We start from the raw sequence: 24,818 nt of genomic DNA on the forward strand, positions 1-24,818 counted from the left end.
TGAATGATGGAACTCTGAGGAATTTGTTTAAGATCTTTAGATCCAAAATTGGTCTGAAGGTTCCCTCTTTTTTGGGAACCACAAACAGATTTGAGTAAAATCCCTGTCCCTGTTCCTCCTTTGGGACTGGATGGATCGCTCCCATAACTAGGAGGTCTTGTACACAGTGTAAGAATGCCTCTCTCTTTATCTGGTTTGCAGATAATTGTGAAAGGTGAAATCTCCCTTTTGGGGGGGGGGGGGGGGGGGAACCTTGAAGTCCAGAAGATATCCCTGGGATATAATTTCCAACACCCAGGGATCCTGGACATCTCTTGCCCACGCCTGGGCGAAGAGCGAAAGTCTGCCCCCTACTAGATCCGTTACCGGATAGGGGGCCGTTTCTTCATGCTGTCTTAGAGGCAGCAGGCATTTTGGCCTGCTTACCCTTGTTCCAGGTCTGGTTAGGTCTCCAGACCGTCTTGGACTGAGCAAAAGTTCCCTCTTGTTTTTCATTAGAGGAAAATTGATGCCGCACTTGCCTTGAAGTTTAGAAAATTAGACTGTTTGGCCCTTGGTTTGGACCTATCCTGAGGAAGGGCATGACCTTTTCCTCCAGTGATATCAGCAATAATCTCCTTCAAACCAGGCCCGAATAGGGTCTGCCCCTTGAAGGGAATGTTAAGCAGCTTCGATTTTGAATTAACGTCAGCTGACCATGATTTAAGCCATAGCGCTCTGCGCGCCTGGATAACAAAACCAGAATTCTTAGCCGTTAGTTTAGTCAAATGAACAATGGCATCAGAAACAAAAGAATTGGCTAGCTTAAGTGCTCTAAGCTTGTCAAGTATTTCATCCAATGGAGTCGCGACCTGTAAAGCCTCTTCCAGAGACTCAAACCAGAACGCTGCAGCAGCAGTGACAGGCGCAATGCATGCAAGGGGCTGTAGGATAAAACCTTGTTGAATAAACATTTTCTTAAGGTAACCCTCATGCTTTTTTACATCCAATGGATAAGTTAAACTGTCCTCGACAGGGATAGTAGTACGCTTTGCTAGAGTAGAAACTGCTCCCTCCACCTTAGGAACCGTCTGCCATAAGTCCCGTGTGGTGGCGTCTATTAGAAACATTTTTCTAATAACAGGAGGGGGAAAGAACGGCACACCTGGTCTATCCCATTCCTTAGTAATAATTTCTGTAAATCTTTTAGGTATTGGAAAAAAATCAGTACACACCGGCACTGCATAGTATTTATCCAGTCTACACAATTTCTTTGGCACTGCAATTGTATCACAGTCATTCAGAGCAGCTAAAACCTCCCTGAGTAACACGGAGGTGTTCAAGCTTAAATTTAAATGTAGAAATATCAGAATCACGTTGCATCATCTTCCCTGAGTCAGAAATATCATCCACAGAAAGAAGCTCTCCTTCAGCTTCTGCATATTGTGAGGCAGTATCAGACATAGTTCTTAAAGCGTCAGTATGCTCTGTATTTCGTCTAACTCCAGAGCTATCTCGCTTTCCTCTAAATACAGGTAGTCTGGCTAATACCGGTGACAGTGTATTATCCATGACTGCCGCCATGTCTTGTAAAGTAAACGCTATGGGCGCCCTGGATGTACTTGGCGCCATTTGACTGAGTCCCTTGAGCGGGAGTCAAAGGATCTGACACGTGGGGAGAGTTAGTCGGCATAACTTCCCCCTCGTCAGATTCCTCTGGTGATAAATTTTTTAAAGACAGAATATGATCTTTATTGCTTAAAGTGAAATCAGTATATTTGGTACACATTCTAAGAGGGGGTTCCACCATGGCTTTTAAACATAATGAACAAGGAGTTTCCTCTATGTCAGACATGTTTATACAGACGAGCAATGAGACTAGCAAGCTTGGAAAACACTTTAAATCAAGTTAACAAGCAAATATAAAAAATGGTACTGTGCCTTTAAGAGAAACAAATTTTGTCAGAATTTGAAAAACAGTGAAAAAAGGCAGTAAATCAAACGAAAGTTTTACATTGTGTATAATAAACTAACAGAGCATTGCACATGGATGATTAACCCCTTAGTTCAAAAACCGGATAAAAAAAAAAAAAAAAAAAAAAAGGTCTATCGTTTTTAACAGTCACACCAAACTGCCACAGCCTTGCTGTGGGCTTACCTTCCACAACAAACGCTTTTGGAAGCCTAAAAACCCTTTAGAGATGTCCTGTAGCATTCAGGGAACTCCTGAATGTCTCAGTCTGTAATAGTGAAACTAGGCCCCTCCCACTCATAGTAACACAGTGGAAAGCCTCAGGGAACCGTTTCTAGGCAAATTTAAGCCAGCCATGTGGAAAAAAAAAACCTAGGCCCCAATAAAATTTTATCACCAAAGTATATATAAAAACGTTTAAACATGCCATCAAACATTTTATATTGTAAATATAAAAGAGTTTTACCTCAGAAAGTAAGCATGATACCAGTCGCTATTAAATCACTGTATTCAGGCTTACCTTACATAAATTTGGTATCAGCAGCATTTTCTAGCCTTCACATCTTCTAGAAAAATATGCACATACCTCATAGCAGGATAACCTGCATGCCATTCCCCCGCTGAAGTTATCTCTCTCTTCAGACATGTGTGAGAACAGCAATGGATCTTAGTTACAACCTGCTAAGATCATAGAGATCACAGGCAGATTCTTCTTTTTTTCTGCCTGGAACAAAATAGCACAACTCCGGTACAATTCAAAAATAATAAACTCTTGATTGAAGCAAAATAACAGCTACATTTCACCACTTATCTCTTACTACCTCCATGCTTGTTGAGAGTTGCAAGAGAATGACTGGATATGGCAGTGAGGGGAGGAGCTATATAGACAGCTCTGCTGTGGGTGTCCTCTTGCAACTTCCTGTTGGGAATGAGAATATCCCACAAGTAATGGATGATCCATGGACTGGATACACCTTACAAGAGAAAAGGGATTATCTATCTTTTAAAACAACAACAATTCTGGTGTAGACTGTCCCTTTAAGTAAATGAAACATACTTACCAAAAGACACCCATCCACATATAGCAGATAGCCAAACCAGTACTGAAATTTGAATCAGTAGAGGTAATGGTATACAAGAGTATATCATCGATTTGAAAAGGGAGGTAGGAGATGAATATCTACGACCCTAATGGGGATCTATTTCATAGGTTCTCTGTTATCGAAGACCATTGTATTAAATAGGTGATACTCCCTTCACATCCCTCTGACATTCACTGCACTCTGAGAGGAACCGGGCTTCAACATGCAGAGAAGCACATAACCTAGAAATCTAGCACAAACTTACTTCACCACCTCCATAGGAGGCAAAGTTTGTAAAACTGAATTGTGGGTGTGGTGAGGGGTGTATTTATAGGCATTTTGAGGTTTGGGAAACTTTGCCCCTCCTGGTAGGATTGTATATCCCATACGTCACTAGCTCATGGACTCTTGCCAATTACATGAAAGAAATATAAAATCTGTAATGCTAAAAAACAAACTATAGTTTCTCAAATATCTTGCTAGCCAAGCAGAGATCAGAAAAATAAAATGGAAGTAATATCTAAAGTAACCTACCAAGAACAGGGACATCTGCTTGTCTCTTGATGCATGTTTCAGATCAGTGAATGCTTCTCTCCCTAATCCTCGATCAGGGCAGTTCAGAATTTGTGCCAACGCAAAATCATTCTTAGAATTAACCAAGAGGTTTAAATAGGCACAAAATATCCGCCTTAATTGTTTTTTAACCTAAAAAAATATATATAATAATAAAAATCAAAACACATCACTTATTTGCTTAATGAGACATGAAACCAAAATGTGTTCTCTTTCATGATACAGATAGGAACAATTTTTAAAGTTGTATTCTCTATTTACTTCTATTATCTGATTTGCTTCATTCTGTTGGTATACTTTTTTGAAGAAACGTACATGGGCGAGCCAACAACATGAGGGATACATGTGCAGCCACCAGTCAGCAGCTCCTGAGTCTACCTAGGTATTCTTTTCAACAAAGGATACCAAGAGAATGAAACAATCAGAAAGAAGCAAATTGGAAAGTTGTTTAAAATATTTGGGTTTCATGTGTATGTATATAATATATATATATATATATATATATATATATATATATATATATATATATATATATATATATATATATATATATATATATATATAAATAAATAATAGTGTGTGTGGTCAAGAAACCCTTAGCAAATACCTTGATAGTATCCATATTATTCTTGCAAGGTGTTGATATCGTTGAAAAATTCAGTTCAGCCTCTTCAGATGAGTGTAGATGGTCATCCAGAAATTCCAATAATTGGTCCTGTTTAAATGAGAACACATTAGGGAGGGAATCACCAGGCACAGAATGAGTTTCCCCTCTAAAAACTAAGTATAGAAGTAGACCCCTCAATATTCCAAAAGCATTCATTACAATAAAAAAAAAAAAAAAAAAAAAAAAACAACCGAAAATGTCAAATTGATGATGATTGTGGGGGGTGGTTTGTCCTCAAAAGTATGCACTCCCGCCCACATAAGAGCATGTCATTTTTCCACCTCATGCTTATAAACAGAGTAAGATAATTGGTGTTATGGTTTACACCTGGATACTTAAGGGACAGTAAAGTCCTAATTAGAGATTCATGATTTTGACAGAGCATACAGTTTTAAACACCTTTCTATTGTCATTGGCTCACCCATGTGTTCAGTTAGTGCATTACTGCTCCTTCAACAAATGATACCAAGAGAATCAAGCAAATTTGATAATAGAAGTAAACTGGGAGTTGTTTAAAATTGTATTTTCTAACTAAATCATAAAATAAATTTTGAGTTTCATGTTCCTTTAAGCTTTTTAAATCAATTTATTTAAATGTGACCAATTTTAGTACATTGTGAAGTTAGGGTCACCTTTAAAACCCACAAGTCCTCTACCCATAAATTAAATGAGTGATCAGGTGACTGTGGATATTGGATGATTGTCAAACAAATGACAGAGGAACAGTTTCTTTTTCCTTATAGAGATTTTCCACTTTTAAATAAAAGGTGTCCGCATGGTTGCCGATGCAGCCAGTATTTATACCACAGTCTGCTGGAAGGCATTAATCATCAAGATAACGTCCCTGATTTCTGAAGTGACCAATGCATTTTGCCGTGTTAAGGGACATGCATTTACCTAGCACAGTGGAGAACACAGGACACCTCCAGCTCTCTTGTAATCATCTGAGAACTAGAAGGCCCATTTCCATAGAGAGGTGGTTTATATAAATATTATGTGACCCTTATTCATTTAAGCAATTAATGCACCCCTCATTTTGCTTGGAGAGAATTACATTATTGCAAATGTTATGTATTGACCAGTGCAACTAGGAACTGCCCTGTGCATCATGAGGGTAACGCAGAAGTCTAATGTCTTGGGACATTAAAGAAGTATAAGCAATAACTAACTGGTTATGAAATTCTCTAATTATCCAATTTTATTGTATATTATTTTAGAAAAGATTAGAAGTTGTGGATACCGATTAGGGTTCTTTAACATTTACTTATGATAGTTGCAATTGTCCTGGTAAAAGTGGTACAAAGATATCAGTTAAAAACTTTTCAACATTAAAAATTAAATAAAACTAATTATCCATATACAGGTTAATACTCACTGAGCGCAAGATTTTCATTTCACTTGAATAGTTTAGCATTCTTTCATGTAAATCAATAAGATCTAACATGTTACTGCTTTTTAGGAAAAGGTCATAGGTCTTCCTAACATGGATATAGTTGTCTGGGAGCTCTGCATCTTCACAAATTTGTCCAATCTTATCTTTCAGTAAGTATTTCCACATTCGAAGTACATCACTAAGGGATGCAGAAAATTCTCTGCCATTCTAAAATAATAAAAAAAAATGATAAAGAAAGATGGAATGTTATAACTTCAGTGCATATTTAAAAAAAAAGACAGCTTGTATGTCCCTCTAAACACTTTACACCATTCTGGAATCTTCTATATCAAATATTCCCAGTATGTGACTAAAATGACCTGATCCCAAAAAATGTCCTCAATGTTTTTAGCAGGTTTTCTTATAGATTAAAGGATTTAACCCACTTTAATGTAAATAAAAACAAATATCCCTTGCATGTGGCATTCTATATCCAAGCTGTCCACAAGACCACCATGAAACAGGGCAGAAATACAAAAAAAAAACCCCACAGTTAAGGCAACTTTGCCTGTCCGGAGGCTGTTTAAGGTAGGAAAGTGTCAAATTGTAAAATTTAAAATAAGGCAATTACTACATGCAAGTTAAAAAGTAATCTATATATTTTTTTTGGATACTAGACTACAATATCCTAATTGAAGTTTTCAAAACTTGAGAGAGAAGGTCGCTACTGAGAGGAAGATGCCAAGGCTGGTTGGAGGACATTTGTACCAGATCTGCAAGGCCATGCAACAACATTTAGAACCAGGGAGGCCCTTTCCCGTTTTATCCTGGAAAGTAAAACAAAAAAAAAAAAAAAAAAAAAAAAAAAAAAGGGGGAAAGACGCAATTATGATAGAATGACTGAGGAGCTGCTAGTGCATCTACAGGTATTAGTCACTTGTGGATCTCAAGATCTTACACAATACTGGGGTAGCTTGTAATTCAACCAAGAGACCATGAGGTCCATATGCCTGGCCTTAACCAATGATTCTCATCTAGTTGAATAACTCCTCATACAAAGACCATTTGCCAGGGTGAAGGTACTACTGTGGAAGCCACTTTCAATGTGAATTGCTCTAATCATGAAATTAAGGTGTTCTGCCCAAATCACAATTCAAGCTATCTTTTTCATAACTAAGGTGTACTACCTTGGTGACTGAAGCAAGTGCAGTGACATTGATTGAAGAGGGGAAAAAAAAATATATATATATATTAAATTATTAATATACAGTATATTTGTTTTCCTCTTCAATGTCACTGCACTTGCTTACTTCAGTCACCAAGGTAGTACACCTTAGTTATGGAAATTTAAAAATAAAACTACTTGTCCAAGGGACTAAAGCAGGAGTACAATCTACTTGTCCTGATTTTCAAAATATTTTTAATCAAAACTGTATTTAAATAAGGTTTTATCTGCATTATCTGTTCAACTATCATATTCATTCTGGGTAATTCTTCCTAAAAAGCATCTTACAGGGGAAACCTTTGTACATCATGTAACCTTCTGGACACACTAAAATTGTATCACCTACTAAAACACACACAATTTACCAGGACAAATCTAAAAATATGTAATGTAGTGTATATGAAAGCAGTATAATGCAGGTTTATACAATGGGCTTGTAAACATATACCTACATTCTAACTGTAAAGAACATATATTGAGCAGTGAATTACTCTTCTGAATACCAGACACTGCCACATAGGAGCAATGTTTGACAGAAGCACATATGGAGAAGATTATGTACCTGGAATGCAATGAAGAAATCACCCCATAGTCCTCTGGCTATGAAGTACGTGTATTTTTATTTTATTATAAATCAAATATATAATAAGAAAAAAGGGGAGTAGCCTTCATTTAGTTACTTAAGGCAATGCAGATACTCCCTTTATATAAAACAAACTTCTTAGTGATCAAGGACTGCACACCTTAGAGAGCTTAATTATCAAATAAATATACTTATAGCCAACTCTTAATTAACACGCTGGGTTCAGTGATAAAAGTAACTGTCATTCAGAAGAGGAATGAATGTCATAATAGGTATAACGCATATGAAATGGTCGGATTACAGTAACCAAATATGAGCAATGAAATACCAATCCTCTTACTTTGCTAAAAAGCAGACACACATGAAAACACAGAGCCCAGCTCAGTCACAAATATATTTTTTTAGAATTTAGAATTTTTAGCCTTCAGTTACAATTTTAAACCATTTGCCCCTTTCCCGTACGGCAAAATATAATTTAGACTTGTGCACCATTCTCACTACCCATAGAGGGTCAAATATGATTTATACTCAGCGTGTATCAGTGCCCCCGGGGAGCGCCCTGTGAGACTTCCTCCCAGCTTAACAACAAGTATTGGTGCACATCCAAACTCTTAAGTCCACATATTTATATATACACACACGTTAAATATTTAGCAGACAAATATATTTTTTGAATTGTTAAAATAAAATAGGGATCATTGTCTCACAATATTAACATTGTTATGCTGCAAAAAGTTTTGCCTGTTAAATATGCTTTTAAATAATAATGGGATCTTAGTCACACAATATGGCCATATTCTGCTAAGCCAGTCACCACTTACAAGGTGTCCCAAAATAGACTGGTCCTAACACTAATCAGTTTAGCTTTGCGGGGCTGAGTCATTCGATTCTAATATTCAAATACAGAATTCCAACACTGCAGTACTGTGTCTCAAACCGATAGAGATATATACATATACACACACCACAATCACATTATCTGGAACACACCTGGGCTGGGTGGTATGCTTTAACCATAGGGATTTGGTCAGCTCCCTATTTAAGAAGTACAACAACAAAGGGGAGTGACGCCGTCAAGCTGGGAGGAATACAACAAAGGGGTTTGGTTAAGCACACCTGATAGAAAAAAAAAGGCCTTTTATATATTAGCACACATATTGTGAGAGTGCTGCCAAATGTGTGCTAATATATAAAAGGCAGCCAGAAAGTGACAAGTGCTATATTAAAGCATGCCAAAAAGGGCCATGTCTCCTATCACTTTCTGGCTGCCTGGCAGCGTTACAGTTAGAAAAACCGCTTTAAAAGATAGGAATTCAGGACAGGTTGACATCCGGGGGCGCATCGAAGAACTCCTCTGTCACTGTCAGAAGCCATCGGTAAGGCTGGGAGGAAGTATCACAGAACGCTGCTGCTCCCCGGGGGCGCTGGCCGGCCCGGCATGAAATCAGCAGGTTCCCGCTAACCAGCAAAGCTCTGGAGGGAGCGGACCCGGCACACACAAACACGACCGCCAGGATCTTGCAAGATTACACCTCACTCACAAGGAGAGCTGGTTGTGCACAGAGAGCTGCTACACATTAAACAAGTATGTCCCCCGCACTGTACTTTTATAAGGCAGCGTGGCCGTTGTACACTAATATATATATTAGTGTATATATAAAAGTCCAGTGAGTGCTTGCTTCTTGGAGGATATATATATCCTCCAAGAAGAAAGCACTCACTGGACTTTTTCAATGTCACACAAAATATGAGAAACAGAGTGCAACTAAGCACCCGAAATCAGATTTCGGGTGCTTAGTTGCACACTGTTTCTCATATTTTGTGTGACATTGACAAAGGCACAATGCAGTGCCGAAACGTTTGTCTTTTAATCTAAGGAAATAAATTTATATTTTTTATGAAAAAGTCCAGTGAGTGCCTGCTTCTTGGAGGAACTGGATATTGCATTAGCAGTGCACCTTGGCATAATTTGTGGTATGATTGTGCAATCCTATCTATGACAGTATATATATATATATATATATATATATATATATATATATATATATATATATATATATACACACACACATACATACACACACACACAGTCATATCAGTTGCCAACTCTGTAGAGCACTAAAGATTGCACATTCCAAGAAGTTGATCTGTAACCTTGCATCCTGAGAAGACCAAACTCCCTGCACCCCAATCCAGGCTGGCTCATTCATTCAAAGAAATAAGGCTCCCTGTTTCAATGATTGGTGAGTTTGCCACCAAGTTAAGGAATGTCTTGTCTCTAAAGGGATCTTCTGGCACAGATTGTTGTAATCATTATTTCACTGTTGCAAAATCTGAAGCTGCAAAGAAAGTGGAATCTAGCAAAAGATATTAACACCTGACGCTGCTACCATGAGACCAACTACTTCCATACATTGAAGCAGTTTAGGAAGAAGCATTTACTGGAGAAGCGCACAGGTGTTTGGTAATTTGAGGCTGTGAGACTAATTGTTACAGTCTATGATGAAGCCATAAAAAAAAAAAAAAAAAAAAAGTAACTTTGGTTTGTTGTAGTAAAGAACTTTTCAGAAAATTGATTTTCCGACCATGGGAAAAAGTAACTGTTTGTATGTTCATATACCAACTAGGTAAAGAGCTACTGCCATGACCTAAGCTCCCACAAAAAAAAATTACACATAAAAACCTGCACGGAAAAATTTAAACAAATAGTACCTCAATTGTACTGTAAACAAAAAAATTAAAAAATAATAATGTGTCCAAAACTGTATGTAACTAGGTCTATGTGAATCATGTGCACATGCTAATTCTAATAGCCTGTGGGCTTTGTGAGTGCAAGTACCTACTTACTGCAGGAGACCTGCTTCCAGTAGAAGAGTCCCATCCTGTGTTATATACACACTGACACAGAATCTGGAGTACATAGACAAGGGCAACAGGAGGAGGCTGCAGTATGAATCCTAGCAAAACCTGAGGCAGGCTAGTGAAACTCCAAGGAGATTTACTCTCACTGCCAGTTGTACTCCTGTACACCCCTCTGTCTATTCTCACCTCTGAGGGGGGGCTAATACCTACCTCAATAAACATTAAAGGGACACTGAACCCAATTTTTTTTATTTCACGATTTACATAGAGCATGCTATTTTAAGCAACTTTCTTATTTACTCCTATTATCAATTTATCTTTGTTCTCTTGCTATCTTTATTTTAAATGCAGGAATGTAAATATTAACTGCCAGCCCATTTTAGGTTCAGCATCATGGAAAGCGCTTGCTTATTGGAGGCTTACATTTACCCACCAATAATCAAGCATAACCAGGTTCTCAACCAAAAAATGGGCCGGCTCCTATGCATCACATTCCTGCTTTTTAAATAAAGATAGCAAGAGAAAGCAGACAAATTGATAATAGGTCTAAATTAGAAAGTTGCATGCTCTATCTATTAATATACTTTTTACCTCTGTAATTACCTTGTATCTTAGCATCTTCTGAAAGCCCCTGATCACGACTTTATTATCTATTGACTTGCATTTAGTACTGTGTTGTGCGAACTCTTAAATAACCTCTCGGTGTGAACACAATGTATATGGCCCACATGAACTAACAGTCTCCTGCTGTGAAAAGCTTAAAAAAAAAAAAAAAAAAAAAAAAAAGGGGGCTTGTGATGAGAGGCTGTCTGTAGTGGCTTATCTCTTTCTCTCCTGACCCTATATTCTCTATCCCCGCCCAGGTGTCTCCTCTCTCCCTTCTTATGTTTCTCAAGCTCTCCCTCCGATATGGCTTAAGTGTGTGTCTTAATAGCCAATAAAAAGGGCATGCTCTTAAAGTTTGTGAAACGCTAGGATTTACCATTGGAACAAATAAAAGGGACTTTCAGTCATGAAGTATAAAATACTTTATGCTGAAAGTTCCTTTGTTTGAAGCGTTCGCTGCACTGAGCTGCTCAGGAATCCCACGGTAGAACGCCATTTTGCTGAGAGGTGGCGTTTCCACCTCTTAGCCAATAGCTGTGCGGGCTATCTGGCTTGGCGCCAGCTGGAACGCACGGCTATTTGCTAAGAGGTGGAAACGGCACCTCACAGCAACATAGCGTTCTGCCATAGGTTGCCTAGTGCTGCGAACACTTCAAAACAAATAAAGAAACTTTAGCATAAAGTATTTTAGAATTCAAGACTGAAGTCCCTATATTTGTTAAAATGGTAAATCCTAGCGTTTCACAAACGCTAGGATTTACTATCACTATAAGGCTTCTAAAATACAGTACTGACCTGCAGTCCCATGTGGAAACGAGTTGGTCATGACTGATATACAGCAATGATTATTTACAAAATCAAATATAATAAGAATCTCTTGTGGAATAAAAAAGAGTGCATGCTTAGTCTTCAATTACCTTTTTATTAACTTCAGCCAAAGACAACTGCAAAATCAGAAGCATATTGTCTGCCCCACATATGGTCGTCCTCTCAGACTCTGATAAAAGCGACAACTGTCTCCTAAAGCATTCGATCATGTTAACAACATTCTGCTTATGACAAGCCATGTTCAGCCTAAAAGAGAAACAGACATTGAAAGCAAAAATATTGTCACCGTCTTGTGTGAAACATGAAACCCTGTGTTTATAAAACTTTTACTCCACCTTGTAAGTATGCCTGTGAACAGTGGCAGGTCTAGGGAGTGCAGTGCACCCTATATAATATTGTACCATCAGCTTTTAATTTCTCTTGTATTTTATTTTTTACAAGTCCAGTGCAATACAAAGAACAAATAACCCATAGTAGGAATAGAGGAGGTTCCCCACCAGTAGCTTCTGAACCCTTGGTGTCAAATTTTATTTATAAATATACAAAATGTGATGTCTAGTATCGTGATAGGCAAATCATTCTTTGCCTTAGTAACCAAGTTGAATCAGTGCTAAACCTCCTTAAAGGGATACTAACCCCCCCCAAATAAAAAAAAACAACCACAACAGGTGCAATGCATTGTTTTGTATGCATTATAGCCTAAAAGTATCCTATCAAAATTGTATTTATTTAAAAAAAAAAAAAAGTTATAATTTAAATTATCGATAATGGTAAATCATATCGTATTTGAATAGTTAGGATTTACCAGTGCTATAAAGGGACCATTACATTTTACCCTAGATAGTGTTTGCCGATTGGTGGCTACATTTAGCCATCAATCGGCAAGCACAACCCAGGTGATGAACAAAAAAAAAAAGCTTCTAAGCTTACATTCTTGCTTTTCAACTAAAGAAAACAAAAGAACGAGGAAAATTGAAAAAATTAAAATTAGAAAGTTGCTTAAAATGGCATGCAGAGCAATAAATAAAATATGGATGCATTGTTGAAATATCAAGTTTTTTTTAATGGTCTTTTATAGCACTGGTATGTACTAGCAATTCAAACACTCTAGGATTTACCATCACTTTACTTAAACGTGATAATTGATCATTTAAATTACACATTTTCAGAATATTTTACATTCTAAACAGCTTTATTTTACCATTTTGGCAGGATGGTTTTAGGCTGTATGTATTCAATACAAAACAATGCATTGCACCTGTATAAATTAGATTGCACACATGTGCTTATTCAGAATTGTTGTCCTCGGTAAAATGTTATTTTAGCGTTATATGGTTGAGAAAATAATTTAAGCTAAAATGAGGTTTTACCAAAAGGCATAAGTGAAATTTAAAAATCCATCGGAAAACATTAACAGAGTAATAAATAAATATGTTGGTTGACGTTTTTATTCCACCGCAAGAGAATATAACCTAGTTAAGAAGACGGGCTCAGAAAAAGTGTGAATAAATATATTAAATTAATAACAGAAAACCTGGGATAAATATCCTTTAACGATCCAATTGGAACAGTTTATAGAAGTTATGGTTTGCTAACCTGCGTAATGCGTTGTCCGTTCGCTGTCAGCTGCAGTTCAAAATCAAATACAGAGAACTAACGAACCACAGTCAATTTCTATGAGATGAACAGAATGGACCATTTAAACGCTTGAAAGTTTTCAGTTGGCTGTAACTGCAGCCAATCAACAAGCGAGACCCGAAGCCCCGGATGTGTATTCTTTCTCACTCGCGTCACTTGCTTGTCTTAGTTCCACGAATATCTTGGCGGGATTAAGACAGCGGTGAGGGTGAATGGTGTGTATGATGTGATATGTTATAAGCATGTAATAATACTTATTATTGCGCATAACGGCAGATACAGTGGTGGTTGTTATCGTAGGATTCATTCATTCAGTTCTTGGTTACACGTGATTTCCACGCTCCTGCTGATCAAGAATATGCTACTGTTTTGTTTCATTTAACTAGTGTTTGTTTATTGGTCACGGGTACTACGCAAATTTCGATTAAAGGGACAGTCTACTCCAGAATGTTTATTGTTTAAAAAGATAGATAATCCCTTTATTACCCATTCCCCAGTTGTCCATAACCAACACAGTTATATTAATATACATTTTACCTCTGTGATTACCTTGTTTCTAATGTGATGGTAAATTTGCCTCCATAACTTTACATATTCTGAAAGCTCTTGTCATTACTAACATATTGATGTGCTTATTTTTTTCAAAACTCAAACTTCTAAAAATCAGCTTTTTTTCAGGCTCCGTTACCTGATTCAATGCAGCCCCTGTCAGAGATTTTCTAATTGTGGTATTTGATTGGCATCTCTTTCAGCCAATAGGAGCCTCACCATGCTCACCATGGATTTTACTCGCAGCACGCTCCCGTACTTGTAACGCTACCTGGAAGTAAAACTGCGCATGCGCAACTCAATACGCTATTTGCGTAACTAAAACAGTGAGTCTGCTAACGGGTACAGGTATTTAGTTGCGCAAATAGCGTATTGAGTTGCGCATGCGCAGTTTTACTTCCAGGTAGCGTTAGAAGCACGGGAGCGCGCTGTGAGTAAAATCCATGGGGCTCATGGTGAGGCTCCTATTGGCTGAAAAAGATGCCAATCAAATACCACAATCAGAAAATCTCTGACAGGGGTTGCATCGAATCGGGTAACGGAGACTGAAAAAAAAAGAAGCTGATTTTTAGAAGTTTAATTGAGTTTTGAAATAAATAAGCACATCAATATGTTAGTAATGACAAGAGCTTTCAGAATATGTAAAGTTATGGAGGCAAATTTACCATCACTTAAGCCTCTGAAGACTGCCCCCTTATCTTATTTCTTTTTAAAAGACTTTCATTTTAGCCAATCAGTGCAGACTCTTAAATAACACCACGTGAGAGAGCACAATGTTATCCATATGACACATATGAACTAGCAGTGTCTAGCTTGTAAAATGCACTGAGCAAATTTGACAATAAAAGTAAATTGGAAAGTTGTTTAAAATTGCATGTCCAATCTGAATCGTGAAAGTTTAATTTTGACTAGACTGTCCCTTTAATAAAAATGGCTTGGTGGTTTAGAAATTTTACACCTTATGGTTTTGTTGTATAATAAAAAAATTGTTTAAGGATCACACGTATTCTGAGGTTACACAATTTTGAGTGAATAGATCCCACATAGCTTTTTTTTTTCAAAATAAACCTGGTTAAAGTTTTGATGCAAAAGTGCCCGTTTTTTAAAAATTCGATTAAAAACAGGGGCACTTTAATTCATCAAAATTTGCATTTCACTCGTTGTTAAAAAAATACTTGCCTTTTAAACTTGACAGCCTTCACTTTAACCCTTTCCTGCCAGGGCTAAAGTGTCTACATTGCAACAACTCTTCCGATGTAGACAAATTGAAATCACACGATCGCGAGATTTCAATTATTGGATCGGGTCTGGGGGTCGTCCATATAACCCTAGGAACGCCCTCCAGACCGCAATCAAATCCAGGAAGCACAGAAGGCTTCAGGACAGTCGTTGGCTATGACGTTCTATTCCGTTAGAACGGCATAACGGCGTTAAAAGGTTAATTGTTAATGTTGATTAGTGTCCGTTTATAAACATATAGCTATTAAGCAGTGAATTTATATTCTAGATAAATTGGCATTTGTTAATCATTAAAGAACTATAGTATATTTTTTATTAAAATCAATTTTATATTTTGTGGTCCTGAATAAACAAATAAAAATGAAGTTTGTCTTTATTTGTTTCAAGCGATCGCCGTTCTCAGCTGCTAAGCAAGCCCACAGCAGATCACTGTTTTGATAGAGAGGTGACGTTTTCACCTCTTAGCCAATAACCGTGCAGTAAATCGGCTTTGCTCCCATGAGAGACGGATTTTCCGCATACTATTTGCTAAGAGGTGAAAACGTCACCTCTTGGCAAAATAAATTTCTCCCGTGGGCTGCCTGAACAGCCAAGAATGGCGATCACTTGAAACAAATAAAGGAGCTTTCTGCATCAAGTATGTTATACTTCATGAATAAAAGTCCCCTTTATTTGTTTTAATAGTCAATCCTAGCGTTTCAGAAACGCTAGGATTGACTTTCACTGTAAAGGCATATTTAACAGTATGAAATTATAATATAAAATGTTTATTATGTATAGTTAAAAAAATAACTCCAATCTGACATCACTTCTCAGTGAGTGACAGGATTCACAACCAATCAGATGGGCACTGTAATCTCCTATCTTCACTATCTATTTTGCATCCGCCACCTCATTCCCCAAGGAAGTGACGTCAGATTGGAGTTTTCGAGGAATTGGAGTTCTCGACAGAACACCAGATCTACTTTAGATTGAAAAGTTGCTGTAATGCTGCAGCCTGCGCGCCTTAGGAGGAGTGCAGAGGAGCTGTATGAACAGTGAACTGCGCAGGCCCCGATCTACATTTTGGTCATCCGACTAACTAAGTTATTAGATCCTTAGTCTGCAAATTTCATGGGCAGTGGAAGCAATTATGAATAGTATTATGAATATCTTTAAAACAGTAAATAAGATTTAATTCATTTGTTTTGCTGAAAATTTATGACACTAATGAACTTTTAAAAAAACGCCATGCTTGAAAATGACTATAATGGCCCTTTAAGTTGTGAGACATCAGTTGAATATCCTCAGCATCAATTATTCAGTTTACACGTAGAATGTTATAGATCAGGTTTTGACAAATGTGTTTTTATGAGCAAAAATGACAGGACTAATTTGCTTAGCATAAGTTAGAATTACTGTTATTTAAATATTTTTTTCCTTTAATATATATATTTTTTTTTTCTTGTGTAGTTATTACTACAAATTGTAGTAAACAATGAATAAAAACTCTGCTAGGAACGCTGCTTATACTGTTGACTGTGAAGATTATGTGCATGTTGTGGAGTTCAACCCTTTTGAATCTGGGGACGCTGGATCATTAATTGCTTACGGTGGCAATAGTTATGTTGTCATTGCTTCTTGCAGGTTTCAGGTATGTGTGATCTGTAACTTAATTTTAGTTTTTCAAGAGCTCAGTTTTGAAGAAATATTCATACAATTTGGGATTCAAGCTCTGTGGTCGTAACAATATTTCTTTAAGACTATTGCTTTTCTTTTAAATAATGTCCTTTGTTTAACCTCTTAAAGGGACTGTCTACACCATAATTTTTATTTTAAAAGATAGATAATTCCTTTATTACCCGTTCCCTAGTTTTGCATAACCAACACAGTTATATAAATACACTTTTTACTTCTGTGATTATCTTGTATCTAAGCTTCTGCAAACTGCCCCCTTATTTGAGTTCTTTTGACAGACATGCATTTTAGCCAATCAGTGCTGGCTCCTAGGAACTACATGTGCGTGGGCATAGTGTTATCTATGTGACACACATGAACTAACACCCTCTAGTGGTGAAAAACTGTCAAAATGCCCAGAGAGAAGAGGCAGCCTTCAAGGGCTTAGAAATTAGAATATGAACCTCCTAGGTTTAGCTTTCAACTAAGAATACCAAGAGAACAAAGCAAACTTGGTGATAAAAGTAAAGTGGAAAATTGTTTAAAATTACATGATCTATCTGAATCATAAAAGTTTATTTTGGACTAGACTGCCCCTTTAAGGACTGGCATTTCAGACTAAAACTTCCCCAAAAGACCAGAGCATTTTTAATATTTTTGCCATCACTACATTTATACGGAAATAGAGCCTTTTTTATATTTACCTATCAAAACTATATATTTTTTTTAGTTGACAACCCAAAGTATTGATCTAGGCTCATTTTGGTATATTTCATGCCACCATTTCACCGCCAAATGCGATCAAATAAAAAAAAATTAACTTTTTCACAAACTTTAGGTTTCTCACTAAAATTATTTACAAACAGCTTGTGCAATCATGTCACAAATGGTTGTAAATGCTTCTCTTGGATCCCCTTTGTTCAGAAAAAGCAGACATATATGGCTTTGGCATTGGTTTTTGCTAATTAGAAGGGCGCTAATTACAGCTGCTCACCACACTTCTATTATGCCCAGCAGTGAAGGGGATAATTAGGTAGCTTGTAAGCTTTAGTGTATAGATTAACCCACCCCCTGACCCCTCTCTGATCCCTCTCAAACAGCTCTGTTCCCTCCCCCACCCCCCAATGGTCACACCCATCTTAAGTTCTGGCAGAAAGGCTGCCAGTATGAAAATAAAAGGCTTTTTTTTTTTAAATACATATATATATTTTCTGCAGTGTAGGATCCCCCCAAAAAGCTCTCTAACCCTGTACCTATTGGCCGCCATCTTAGGTACTGGCAGCTGCCCCCCACCCCCGTCATTACCCTCCCCCTCCCAGATCGATTTCCCACCCCTTTCTACCATAGGAGCTCCCTTCTTTCCCATCACTGCCACTCTAATTAATTATTTTTTTCCACACCGTAGCGATCCCACCCGCTCCTGCCCCCTTCCAGCGATGGGCCACCCACCCGCCTCCCTTCTAACCCTGTCACACCACCAATGATCGGCACCACTGCCGTCCTATCTGTGGCTCTCTCTGCATTGGTAACTGCCCGTCTATTTCTGCACTGCCACACTCATGGAGCATGCAGAAATAGCGTGATCTAGCTACTTTTAGCGAGATCGTAGCAGAGAGGCCCAGGACATTAAGGGGTTAACTTTGAAATTGATAGCATTATAATCTCAAGTTATGTGAAAAATTTACAGAGCAGTTGATATTTTGTTTGTCTGTTTAGTATTACCTTAAGGCAGTGGTCACAAAGTACTGGCCCTGGGGCCATAAAATACAGGTATACCCCGCTCATACAGCGGGTTAGGGACCGGAGCCCCGCTGTAAAGTGAAAACCGACTTAAAGTGAGTCAAGGCATTTTTCACTTGCCTTTCACTTGCCAGTGTGTTTAAAAGCTTAAAAACATGTTTGAAATAACATATATAGGTGTGCAAACAATGCCAAACAATACTGTACTGTACTAAAGTAGGTTATGTTTTATGGTATGGTACTGTATATGAGATGGAGGCATATGAAATGCTTACCTGTAGTATTCAAGGTAAGCACAAAGGTATTATGACAATAATACTGTATACAGTACAGTACATACAGTAACACTGCATATACTGGTACTTGTACTGTACTGTACCTTTATTGGCCAAAAAATACTGCTTATGAAGAACTAGACTTGTGTGTACGGTACAATTACTGTATGGACTTAACAAATAATCCTGTACAGTACTGTACCTTTAATGGACAAAAAATACTGTAATGCTTATGAAGACCGGTATAATTATGGACTTACCAAATTATCTGGTACAGTACAATACTGTACTGCACAGTTTTAGCAACCCTAAAGTCTTGCCAACGTACTCTGTAAACCCGCATGCAATTTTTCTCCTTACTTGCGATGTCTAAGTCCTGCGCTGTGCCGCGCTGAGAAACTTCTTCCGGGTTTGCGGCGGCGACGTATTAGCGAATCGACGTAAAGCGGGGTATACCTGTACTTTAATCTGGTCCCCCTCCTTGTTTATTAGGTAAATTATTAATATAAATACAAGCATGCATTGTCCAGTGTAGACTTCCATTATACACTGCTTGGATAAATTTAACTTTTTAATCAGTTCCAGAATGATCACTTCACCTGCACTTACAAAAGATATATATAGATAGAGAGAGAGAGGGGGATAGAGAAAGAGAGATGGACTCGGGTATTGGAAAGGACTTTGACGTGGTACCTGAGCTTGTCCCATTTGGCAAGATGCGGTAACTAACCTTTCCATTTTTTCTTTTAAATCTTTACTGTGAGCTTGCTGGTGAGTGCAGGGTTTTCTTTATGTGTTGTATTAATTTGTTTTGTAATCTCCTTATGGTTCTTGCACCCACTCCTGTCTGGGGTTAACTGCCTGTGACGATGTAACAGCACAGCTTTTTGTGAGTGCCACTGAGCACCCAGGGCTGGGCATGTTGCTGGGTCATGGGATGTGTACCCGGTCCGGTCTTGGAGTGCAGTCCCCTTCCGTTTTTTGTATATTTCTGGGTGATTACATATGCCTGTGCACCCCTCCCTTGTTCCCAGTTTGTTTGGATTTGAGAGCTTGCATTGTGTGACTGTGTTAGGGACTCTGGTATTGGAAAGGACCTTGACGTGGTACCTGAGCTTGTCCCATTTGGCCAGATGCTGTAACTAACCTTTCCATTTTTGCTTTTAAATCTTTACTGGGAGCTTGCTGGTGAGTGCAGGGTTTTCTTTGTGTTATATATATATATATATATATCTATCTATCAGAAAACAGAGGGTTGATGCACAAGCTATAAAGTAATGTATAGTGTGTTCAATGTACTATACAAAAAGTCCCACACTTCCTTAAATAGCAGTTGAGCGTCCATATGTAATGGCGTAACCAGTTCAAGGCTAAAGTTCCGCGAACAGCACCAAAACAGCTGTAAACAATACAAATGTAAACAACATTACAATTTACTTCTATTATTTATTTTGCTTAATTTTTTAGATATCCTTAGTTGAATAAAAAGCAATGCACATGGCTGAGCCAATCACACGAGGCTTCTAAGTGCAGCAACCAATCAGCAGCTACTGGGCCTATTTAGATATGATTTTCAGCAAAGAATATCAAGAGAATAAAACAAATTGGATAATAGAAGTACATTAGAAAGTTGTTTAAAATTGAATGCTCTTTCTAAATCATGAAAGAAAAAATGTGGGTTTCGTTTCCCTTTAACAAAGAGGGCCTGTTGATATTACATCACATAGATGGAATAAGAGCTATGTAAATGTTTCCATGTGTAAGAAGCTCACAAAGCAAAAACAGTATTCACTTAGCTAAAACTGTACTGCAAAGAATGCTAACATACATCCTATAATATAAAAGGTCAAGTGTGTTTGTCCGAAGCGGTCATGCGCAGTAGAGACAGCACTAGGACAATCGCCACACCTGGCCTTACCTGACATGCTGTTTGTGGTGAAAGTGGACGTGGCTGGGCACGGTCGGCGTGAGAGAGAGGGGAGAGAAATAGAGAGAGAGGGGGGGAGACAAAAAGAGATAGGAAAGAGCAGAAGTGAGGGGGAGAGAGAGCAATAGAGGGGGGGGGAGAGAGCAATAGAGAGGGGGGAGAGCAAAAGAGAGGGATGGAGAGAGAGAGCAAAAGAGAGGGGCAGAGCAAGGGGTGGGACTGCTGTACTGCAAAAAATGGCCCGTGTGAACAGGCTTTAGGAATAGTAGAATATATAATAGACAAAGTTTTGTGAACCATTCTACCATTCCTAAAAGGTTAGTTAATCACATGTGCATATATCACATCAGACTTTATAGTCCACATCAAAATATATATAGGTGATGTGTTGGATACCTGTATATTGCTTAACCAATATGAAAAATATAAGGTAAAACGTGTATGTGTGCATATGTATATGTGTGTGTGTGTGTGTGTGTGTGTGTGTGTGTATATATATATATATATATATATATATATATATATATATATATATATATATATATATATATATATATATATATATATATATATACACACATGCATACAATATGGGTTATATATACCTACAAAAGGATAAATCCTAACAAATTGTTATTAAGCATATGAGTTGATACAAAACCAGGTAACAAGTATAGAAAACACATAATACCTATTTCCAATAATTAATGAGATCATACTCAGAGTTAAGTCCCCTGGGAACTCTGGTCTGTCATTTAAACACCCAGAACATTTCTCTCTTTCCAATTCCCAGTGCTTTATTTCTATCACCACCTCTTGGGGGGGGGGGGGGGGGGGGGGTTGACCTGTTCTATGACTTGCCACCTGAACGTTTCATTCTTTTTGAGATGGACATTTTTAAAATGTTTAACCAAGGGAGAAGTAGCCTCTCCTATTTTTATGGTAGAAAGATGGTTACGTATCCTTGTATTCATATCATTGGTAGCGAGTCCAATGTACTGTAGATGACATTCGGTACAGATAATCTGGTAGATGACATAGGAGGATGTACATTTGAGGCAGGAGGTGATTTGAAATTCTTCTCCAGTGACTTCTGAACGAAAAGTATCAGGAAAAAATGCAAAATTCACATGGTCTGCACCTGGTCCTGCCACACCTGTACACCCCCTATGTATCAGCCATGAGCCAGTATCTTCCTTAACAATAGATGGGAGTTCTGAAGGTGTTAAAGGGACACTGAACCCAATTTTTATCTTTTGTGATTCAGATAGAGCATGCAATTTTAAGCAACTTTCTAATTTACTCCTATTATCAAATTTTCTTCGTTTTCTTGCTATCTTTATTTGAAAAAGGCATCTAAGCTTTTTTCGGGGTTCAGAACTCTGGACAGCACTTTTTTATTGGTGGATGAATTTATCCACCAATCAGCAAGGACAACCCAAGTTGTTCACCAAAAATGGGCCGGCATCTAAACTTACATTCTTGCATTTCAAATAAAGATACCAAGAGAATGAAGAAAATGTGATAATAGGAGTAAATTAGAAAGTTGCTTAAAATGTCATGCTCTATCTGAATCATAAAAGAAAAAATTTGGGTACAGTGACCCTTTAAGTAATTACCAATGATTTTACTACGTCTAAAGGAGCGCCACAGGCCGGTATCAACACTATCCACCAAATTGTCGTCTGCTGTGAGTAAACGAAAGTGTTTGACAATACTACATATCTGTTTGTATTGGTCATTATGATCTGTAACAAAAGTAACCTTATGTTGAACTTGTTCTTGATGTAGTATAACTGATTTCAAATCATCTAGTAGTGTAGTTCTTTCAGTTTGATCCACCTGTATCTGTGCCCTATTAACATAGGGCACAGAAACAGGTGGATCAAACTGAAAGAACAGGAATATAAAGCTTAGGAGCCAGCCCATTTTAGGTTCAGCACCCTGGATAGTGTTTGCTTATTGGTGGCTACATTTAGCCACCAATAAGCAAGCATAACCCTGGTTCTGAGCCAAAAATGGTCTGGCTCCTAAGCTTTACATTCCTGCTTTTTAAATAAAGAAAGCAAGAGAATGAAGACAAATTGATAATAGGAGTAAATTAGAAAGTTACTTAAAATTTCATGCTCTATCTGAATCATTAAAGAAAAAAAATTGGTTTTAGAGTTTCACTGAACAGTGCAAAAAGATATGTGAGCTAACGAAATAGAGCATGCACTTTTTCCATTACAGTGCTCCCTTAAAGGGACATTCCGGTCAAAATTTAAACGCACTTAAATGAATTACATCTTTGAATAGAAACATATTTGCGATATACATGTATTGCCAACAATGCTTCTAGTAAAAGTTATCACTGTTTTAGTGTTAACATTTCTCTCTGCACGTGCATGTGAAGCATAGCTAGATATTCTCAAAAATACTACAGCTGCTCAGAGCACCAGTGAGGCTTGTATCATGTCGGCAATTAACAAATTGAGTCATTACCAGATGGTACAAGCACCTTATTCTCCCTGAGCAAGTGTTTTGTGTAAAATGCTGGTGCACTATGCATACCTAAATGCACCTTTGAAACGGCTATAGCTTTTATTAGAAGCATTTTTGCTAATACGTATATATTACAAAAAGGCTTCTTTTCAAAACTGAAATGCATCCATGTGGATTCCAATTTTGTCTGGAATGTCCCTTTAAAGGGACACTGTACCCAAAAAATTTCTTTCGTGATTCAGATTGAGCATGAAATTTTAAGCAACTTTCTAATTTACTCCTATTATCAATTTTTCTTCATTCTCTTGGTATCTTTATTTGAAATGCAAGAATGTAAGCTTAGATGCCGGCCCATTTTTGATGAACAACCTGGGTTGTCCTTGCTGATTGGTGGATAAATTCATCCACCAATAAAAAAGTGCTGTCCCGAGTACTGAAACCAAAAAAAAGCTTAGATGCCTTCTTTTTCAAATAATGATAGCAAGAGAACGGAGAAAATTTGATAATAGGAGTAAATTAGAAAGTTGCTTAAAATTGCATGTTCTTTCTGAATTACAAAAGAAAAAATTTGGGTACTGTGTCCCTTTAAGCATGAAAATAGAAGGCAAGTTAAACTTATACAGAGATATCTTCTTTATTTTGGGGCATGTAAGAGTAAGATTTTAATTGTATACATAATTTAAACATAGGAAGAAGATGCTTCCATAGAAGGAATTGAATTTAAAACACTAAAAACTTTTCACCATGGAGTTCGAGTTGATGCAATAGCTTGGAGTCCAGAAACAAGATGTGATGCTTTGCCCCCTCAGCTAAGGTATGACTGACTAATCCTGCTTATTTGTATTGTGTGCTACTAAACTGTAGATAATCTTGTTTTCTTTTTTTGTTATAATATAGATTCTGTACTGCAGCTGGTGATAAAAAAATTAGAATCTTCACTTCTGATTTTCATGACAAAAATGAGTACAAGGTAAGTCAGTAGTATTAAGGAACATGCATAATAAGACAAATTAGCTTGAAAGAAGACAGTTTGAGTTCAACCTTCACAGATATCCTGTGATCCAAGATCTGAAACATACCGGTTTGGAGGAGAGGTGTCAGATGAGAACATAGAACTTCATAGACAAACGGCAGCCACCAATCGGCAAACGCTATCCAGGGTGCTGAACCAAAAATGGGCTGGCTCCTAAGCTTATATTCCTCCTTTTTCAAATAAAGATACCAAGAGAATAAAGAAAAAAAAATAGATAATAGGTGTAAATTAGATAGTTGTTTAAAATTGCATGCTCTATCAGAATCATGAAAGAAAACATTTGGGTTTAGTATGCCTTTAACCCTTTGAGTGCTAAGTACTTTCCCACCTGAGTGCTAAGGTTTTTTAAGGGGATTTTTTTTAAATAATATTTTTTTTTCTTCAGATCTCCAAGACTTACACTGTTGGAAAGGTTATGCGATTACCTTTCCAACGGTGGGTCTTGGGGGTCTGTAGCTGCTTAGATGCCTGAGATTACAGGCTTCTAAGCAGCATGCCCCCTGCTCCTATATTTAACATTGTTCATGT

The 24,818-nt window shown here is 37.5% G+C and overlaps 1 protein-coding gene across 2 annotated transcripts in view; it reads right to left on the reverse strand.

The window, feature by feature from the left end:
- PARPBP (PARP1 binding protein) overlaps positions 1-24,396 on the reverse strand; it is a 159,805-nt gene extending 135,409 nt beyond the window's left edge. The window contains exons 1-5 of one of the 2 annotated variants that reach the window (XM_053716978.1): positions 24,337-24,396; positions 11,839-11,995; positions 5,649-5,873; positions 4,214-4,321; positions 3,568-3,738 (exon numbers count right to left, since the gene is read on the reverse strand). In XM_053716978.1, the coding sequence (XP_053572953.1) occupies positions 3,568-3,738; positions 4,214-4,321; positions 5,649-5,873; positions 11,839-11,995; positions 24,337-24,368 (693 nt within the window). In that variant the 5' untranslated portion in view covers positions 24,369-24,396. Of the gene's footprint in view, positions 1-3,567; positions 3,739-4,213; positions 4,322-5,648; positions 5,874-11,838; positions 11,996-13,345; positions 13,417-24,336 lie in introns of those variants that run through there. The other variant, XM_053716979.1, reaches the window with a different exon arrangement.
- Positions 24,397-24,818: the final 422 nt, after the last annotated feature.

Source organism: Bombina bombina, chromosome 6 (assembly GCF_027579735.1).
Source record: "Bombina bombina isolate aBomBom1 chromosome 6, aBomBom1.pri, whole genome shotgun sequence".
Classification (NCBI taxonomy): Eukaryota; Metazoa; Chordata; class Amphibia; order Anura; family Bombinatoridae; genus Bombina; species Bombina bombina.